The 8027-nt window shown below is 32.3% G+C and overlaps 1 protein-coding gene across 1 annotated transcript in view; it reads right to left on the minus strand.

Annotated features, from left to right (window-relative positions):
- The window catches only part of LOC106470242 (Niemann-Pick C1 protein-like), a 58736-nt gene that overhangs the window by 11012 nt on the left and 39697 nt on the right, over positions 1 to 8027 (minus strand). Inside the window, exons 16-19 of the mRNA XM_013930785.2 lie at positions 7524 to 7664; positions 4729 to 4818; positions 3859 to 4049; positions 3436 to 3557 (exon numbers count right to left, since the gene is read on the minus strand). Of these exons, the coding sequence (XP_013786239.1) occupies positions 3436 to 3557; positions 3859 to 4049; positions 4729 to 4818; positions 7524 to 7664 (544 nt within the window). The remainder of the gene's footprint in view (positions 1 to 3435; positions 3558 to 3858; positions 4050 to 4728; positions 4819 to 7523; positions 7665 to 8027) is intronic.

Consider the following 8027-nt stretch of genomic DNA (forward strand, 5'->3'; position numbering starts at 1 on the left):
CTTCATCCTAATATTTTGTTTATCCTTAATGTATTTAAAGAAATCTTTACTGTTAATTTTTACATTCTCAGCCAACATTTTTTTCATACATCCTTCCTGATGACCTAATTTCCTGTTTGACCAACTTTCTTGATCTTCTAAATCACCCGTCATACCAGATGATTTAAATTTATTAAGCTTTTCTTTAATTTTCTCTTATACTCTCTGTGAGCCAACCTTTTTCTATCTATTAGGAATATGTTTACATTGAATATTTAAAAATATATCACTAAAAATTCTCCACATCTAATCAGTGTCTCCAAGTAACTCAACTGCCCAATTTACAACAGATAATTCTTGTTGCATCCCTTCAAAATTAGCTTTTTTGAAATTTTTAACCACAATATCATTATTCCTTATCTCCATATGCAGCAAAACATAGAAACTCATAGAGCAATGATCACTTGCACCCATATGTTCCCCAATTTCTATATTAGAAGTTAGCAATAAATCTAAAATAGCAATGTTTCTAGTAAGTTCCTTAACCAATTGGTGAAAAAAAACCATCTTGAAAAGTCTCCAAAAACATTCCTCCCTCATGGTTTGACTCTAGCATTTCCCAATCTGTATGCCTCAAATTGAAATCAATCATAATTATGACTTCATTAACAGCTAAAATCTTAACATCACTACAAAGTTTCTTGTTAATTTCATCAGTATCATCTGGTGGTCGGTGACAAATTCTCACTAAAATCCTTGTCCCTTTATATCCACTAATATAAACTCAAATGGATTCAATTTCCTTTCAACAGGATGTAACTCACATTTTACATATAAATCCACTCCTCCCCCTCTCTTTAGCTCTATCCCTATTATATAACCTGTAACCCTGATGATATTTCTGTCATCAAAATCATCTATGTTTAACCATGTTTCAATTATTCCCATTATATCAAAATCCTCCATTCCTACCAGTGATCTAAAATCATCTATTTTATTTCTTATACTTCTAACATTACAATAGTGACAATTAAGCCTATCCTTATAACTACTTCTATACTCATTTCCTATGCTAAACTTGTCTCTACATCTTATTTTTTTTGGCATTTAGTTTTTCCTGGCCCTCACCACTGTCTAGTCCTACTTTAAAACTTCCCTTACAGCTGAGTTAATAGCCTTAGCAAACAAGCCAGCCTCTACCCTATTTAAATACAAACCATACATTCCAAAAAGCTGCCTTCTTTCATTGAACTGATCCCAGAAGTCCAACCAGCTAATCTGTTCATCCTTACATACTAACCTAAGCCTAGCAATCAGCCCTAATGACCTACTTATAATTTCATCCCCACAGTTAATTCTCATTAGTATCCCTGACACAATTAAGTTATTGCCCTTTTCTTTGAATGCCTTTATTAACCCCTTGTATTCACCAATTAGCTCCTCTGACCTACCTTTCTCTACATCATAAACCACTATGTGCATGACAAAAACTGCATAATTGCTAATCCCCTTTATTATATCTCCTGCTCTGTCAATTATATCCTCCACCTGTGTCCCTGGGTAGCATAATCTGATTCTTTTCTCCCTATTTACCCCACAGACTATCCTACACACGTCTTGTCAAAGAATCACCTATAACTATAACCTTCTTAAATTTATCTTTCACATTCTTCTCTGATCCTTTTCTTTTCCTTCCCTCCAATAGTTCATCTGCACAAGCCATAGGTTTAAATCTTTTACTCAATAGAATAAGCTCATTATAATTAAATTCACTACTTTTAGCCCTAATAGTCCTGTTTCTAACTTCCTGAAAGTCACTGTTAACTGATGCATCCCTTACATGTAAAAGCTTAAGCTCCTCTTGAAATCCTGCTGCCATTTCCCACAATCTACACTTCTCTTTATCTATTGCCTCTACATTAATTATGATAGCCTCCACTTCTCTTCCAACCTACAAACTCTACATACAAATTGCACATCTTCACTACTATCTTCCTTAAAAGTACATTCCAGTCCTGAGTTCCCAAGTACAACCAACTCATTGCACCCATTACACCTAACAAACTGTGAACACTTTAACTTCTACACTGGTCTTAACCATTGTATTTGTAGCCTGGGGATAAATACTCAACACTAAATACAAGTAGCCTATTGACAACATTGTTAAGCCTAATGTTTTAGAATCAAATATATTACATTATTTTATTACTACTTTATCTTCACACTAAAGTAACAAGTCTTTACTATTGTTGATATTTATGTAATAACATAATGTAATTAGCCTGGCTTATAACCTGTCTATAAGCTGAATTTAAACTAATGGATCTAAAGTCAAGTTTATCCTTAAAACATCAACAGATAATCAACTAGTCTTTAGATTGTATTGGTTCAATAAAACAATGCATTTAACTTGTTTCATAATTAATCACTTAAAATACAGCAGACAATGTTAGACTAAAATATATTAAAGTTCTGAAAATAATCAAAATACAGCAGACGATGTATTTTAGTCTAACATAAGAGTTCTAGAAATAATCAAAATACAGTAGACAATGTTAGACTAAAATACATTAAAGTTCTGAAAATAATCAAAATATGGCAGACAATGTTAGACTAAAATACATTAGAGTCCTGGAAATAATCAAAATACAGCAGACAATGTTAGACTAAAATACATAAGAGTTCTAGAAATAATCAAAATACAGTAGACAATGTTAGACTAAAATACATTAAAGTTCTGAAAATAATCAAAATATGGCAGACAATGTTAGACTAAAATACATTAGAGTTCTGGAAATAATCAAAATACAGCAGACAACGTTAGACTAAAATACATAAGAGTTCTAGAAATAATCAAAATACAGCAGACAATGTTAGACTAAAATACATTAGAGTTCTGGAAATAATCAAAATACAGCAGACAATGTTAGACTAAAGACATTAGAATGAACAGTATAAAACAATAATATTTTTATTAGAAAGCAAAAGAAAAAATCAAAATGCAACAAGTAAAATTAGAGAGACAGTATCATTGGATCACCTGTTTTAACCAGCCACACCACTATACAGTAGTGTGTTATCTGTCAGTCAGTAGACACTAAAAGGACATCACATAAGGGATGCTTAACATTGCAATATGTACAGTTGTGACCTCAGTAAAATGTGCACATGCCATGAATCACAAGAAGAATTACACACTCTGTAGGCTACAACACAGCATGAAATATGAACTTCAAAAGCAAGAAATAAAAATATTTGTTACTCCTAATTTTGGTTTTATTTACTCTTGAAACAGAACACCTTCGGGGACCCTGCGAAAGCACATCTAGTTTTTAGTCTAGGAGTTTGTGACAAAGTTTTAATAAATTAGACCATGCTACAAAAAAACATCATGGACTATTAAACTAATTTTCATAAGAACAAGTTCATCAATCTGAGAAATTATTCAAATCTCACCATCATTTGCAGCCAAAGAAGGACAGAAGGTTTTATTTTGTTGCTCAAAGCAGCACTGATCACTCTTCATATATTCTAAGTAATCATCCAACCAGCTTGCAGGCTCTGCCGCAATATACGTTCTGAAAAAAGTTACAAGTTGGGTTATCAGTGAAGTTCCCATGCAGAAAAACCTAACATAAATTCCAGCTTACAGTTGTGTATTTACAGAGTACTTTCTTTACGTTACAGTTAACGTGCGTTTCAAACAGGAGTTAAGTCGATGTAGATAAACTCAGCTGTCACTCACAATCCTTGTAAACCATTACAATCAATCTGTCAATTTTTGTTATAATAATCATTATGATAACACAGTTAAACTGCTGACAATGATTTGTTAGCTATAAATGTGTTTCATATATCATGGTTACCATGACAACTTACTTTTCACTGAGTTCTGCCGCCCCCTTAATTTGAAAAAACAAGCTGTCATTTCTACACGATGGCAGTGCACAAAGTCTGTTCTGAAGTCTGACATCTGAATAATTGTAGCCGGCTGTGATGACAAAGTAAACGGGAGGTCCCACAGATAAATACTGGTACAGATACTTGAAGTAATTCAGTAGGTACGAGTCCTGGGTGAAAAAAAATCCATATTCATACACATATCGAGTAGTGTTAGAACCTATATTGTTGCTACATAAAGATACACACTTTATAAAAACAAACTTACTTTCACAGTTCAGTATCCTGGACTATGTTGTTGCTACATAAAGATACACAATTTATACACAAACTTACTTTCACAGTTCAGTATCCTGGACTATGTTGTTGCTACGTAAATATACACACATACTGAACTGTGAAAGTAAGTTTGTGTATAAAAACTGGACTATGTTGTTGCTACATAAAGATACACACTTTATACACAAACTTACTTTCACAGTTCAGTATACTGGACTATGTTGTTGCTACATAAAGATACAGAATTTAAACACAAACTTACTTTCACAGTTCAGTATCCTGGACTATGTTGTTGCTACTATATAATGATATACTGTTGTTTGATGTTACGTTATTCTGTAAAAGTTCAATAATGATGCAGAAAACATGGCACTAACTCTATGTGCTCCCTTTCTTTTTAGTTTTCACACAGGGGGACAAAGGTCTTGAGTTTACTACTGCTTCAGAAATACTCTGGACAAGAACCCACATAACAGTTCAAGAAATCTTTAAGTTACTGTTATGTTTTAGTATCAGTTACAAACTACTTAAAAAAAAGGTTGTTTTTTTAAATATTATGCAAGTATTTACTTCAGGCATGGAAAGATCTTGATCAAATCCAACATCGATCTTGTCTATCACAGCCATAGAAGAACAGAACCAGGCCAAAAAAGCTAACAACTGAAAAGAAAAACAGAGAATTAACACACGAGTAGTTTTAAGTTTTACTGTCAAACAACAATCTGTCAATTCAATCAAGGCAAGTTATACAACAAGGTTAAAATTAAAAGTAGAACCATTTAACCCTCTCACTATGGGCAGGTCAAAGGGCACATCACGATGTTTTAGAGAGTTGTTTTAAAAATTTAATTAAACAAATTTATTATGATTGTATGTTAATAAAATTGGCATCACAACATATTTTATAACTCAAGTTTTAATACTATGTATGTTTTAATTTCTTAGTTCAAAAGAAAATATTTAAAAAACATGCCAAATATGCTTTTTGGTGTGCCATATGGCATGACTACTTGTCTTATTGCTCAGTTTATATTTTATTACACCTACTATACAACATCTATAGTTGTTACTGAATTAGAAACTCAAATTTCAGACATTTACAAGCTAGAATATACATTAAGAACCTTCCACCTTTTTGATTTGCTGAGATATCAATATATTTTGATGATACCATGGTAGCACCACCCACTAATCCATTCTTTTGAAACCTCTTGTCTACTCATGCCTATTTCTTGTAAGCATGTTTATAGCCAATATAAAGAGCACATTCCATGCTATGTAAATCTGACAGTCATTTTTAATTGGCTTGAAGGGTTGGTTTTAATTTCATGCAAAACTACACAAGGGCTATCTGCGCTAGCCATCCCTAATTTACCAATGTAAGACTAGAGGGATGGCAGCTAGCTAGTCATCACCACCCACCATCAACTCTTGGGCTACTCTTTTACCAACGAATAGTTGGATTGACCATCCATTTATAATGTCCCCACGGCTGAAAGGGCAAGCACACTTGGTGGGACACGGATTCGAACCAACGACCTTCAGATTACGAGTCAAGCTCCCTAACCACCTTGCTATGCCGGGCCCCAGCTTGTAGGGGAACCTTTTAATTTCACTGGTCGTAGTGAAGTCTGTTGACTAAGTCATTGCTCTGACTTTTTAAATTACATATGGCTTAATTAGAAAGCCACGTAAATTAGTGGTTTTATATATGCCAGTATAATAATTTGATAATTTTTTGGTTTTCTAAAATTCATCTTTGAAATCTACAAAAATTAATTTGTCTTCCCCCTGCACTTGAGAGAACAAACAAGGCTTAACAAGTATCATGTGCGAGTACATATCATTAACATCGTAAGTACTAGAAATCATTGTTTTTCTATATGTATATATATAAAAGTATTCAAGTTGAATACTTCTGATAAGTTGGTGTCATTTGACATTGTTTTGATGTTTTCTTAAGTTACGGTGGAAGATGATATAAACCGTTAGGTTAGTTTAAGCTTCAATTTATCCAATTAAAATCATTATTTTAACTACATTGTGTGTTGAAAATTCCTCTTTCAAAGTTAACAAAAAGTACTATAAGTAAAATATTCGATTAGCTATGAGTTCCTTTCTTTCCCCACTTCTATGTTACCTTTATATTGATAATTTTGAATGTATTGCTCTTGATAATGCTTCTTTAAAACCTGTTTGTTGGACTAGATTCAAGGATGTTTTTAGTTTGGCAGCATGGAGATACCAAGTTAAAAACATAGGCTGATTATCTAAATAATGTTGATCTTCAGATAACAGATTAAACGAGATAACTGTTTTTTTTTTAGATGTATTTGTTAAAAGAAATAATAACGGAAATATTTCTACCACTACTTATTCGAAACCACATTCAGTCTCCTTGCTGCCTTGTGAACGATCATGTCTTCCGTTATCTTAAAAACTAGCAGCTTTTTATACTTTCATAGACAGAACATTTGATATTTGTTCAGATGAAATTAATTTGAAGAACAAATTGAATTATATAAAAAAACATTGCTAATAATAGAGGTTATAATGTTGGCATCACTGAATGTATTATACAGAACAAATATAACTCCAGTTTTATTAAGCAGTGTTCTAGATCAACTCTGATATTACAATTAATAGTACAGTAATATCACTATACATACTGAGTGTAACCAGCCAAACTGCCAGTGTGTTCAATAAACAATTTTATTTCTACTACTAAACCGATAAACAAGATTAAAACAACACTTCCTAATACTAAAGATAAAAACTATACCTCAGTTTAAAAATGGTATACAAGAAATTAACCATTAATGTAATAAAAAACATTACTCAAACTAAACTTAAAATATCATCTTAATGAACATAAGGGTTATGTACATATTAAAACAATGCTAATTTATACACGTGTTGAACACACTGTCGAAACAATGGCATGAAATAATAGCTTTAAATACACCTAACACTGAAAGTTAATTAAATGTTAGAGAATGAATAGAAATTTTGTGTTGTAAATTAAATCATTCTTCACTAAATAGAGATGAAGGGTAAGCTGGTGCTAATACACAGCTTTGGAAAGAAATATTAATTTCCTATGTACAATATTCATAACAACCTTAAAGTTCATAACGACCCAAAATTCTATAAAACTACCATTTGTCATGTATGTTTTTATTCCAGATTATGGTAGCATAAAGCTACCAAAACATGTAGTCTTTCACTGTTGGTCATCATCCAAATAAAGTCATTATTATGCATTTTATATGTTGTTTCAAACTTTTCATTTTAAATATCTATTAGTTAAATTCTCTTAGTTAGGTGACATACTAATCTACAAGGTAACATATATTCCAACTCACCACCACAAATCGAACAGAGTTCTTCATAAGGAAAGGAGCATAGATATTTTTGAAACATTTGAACAAGAGGCTCTGTGAGGCTTTAGTTTTCTTGATCTTTTTGGAAGCTTGGACACAGCAACAAATGTCTAAACGGTTATCCTGGATGAGAAATTTCAAATTTATTTAAACTCAGTCCTTCTTATATTAAACTTGTAACATGAGTTACAAGAAACATACCAAAAGCTTAACCTCAGATACATCTGCAAGAAACATACCAAAAGCTTAACCTCAGATACGACTGTGAGAAACATACCAAAAGCTTAACCTCAGATACATCTGCAAGAAACATACCAAAAGCTTAACCTCAGATACATCTGCAAGAAACATATCAAAAGCTTAACCTCAGATACATCTGCAAGAAACATACCAAAAGCTTAACCTCAGATACATCTGCAAGAAACATATCAAAAGCTTAACCTCAGATACATCTGCAAGAAACATATAAAAAGCTTAACCTCAGAT

The sequence above is a fragment of the Limulus polyphemus genome, unplaced genomic scaffold, assembly GCF_000517525.1.
Source record: "Limulus polyphemus unplaced genomic scaffold, Limulus_polyphemus-2.1.2 Scaffold3898, whole genome shotgun sequence".
Taxonomy (NCBI): Eukaryota; Metazoa; Arthropoda; class Merostomata; order Xiphosura; family Limulidae; genus Limulus; species Limulus polyphemus.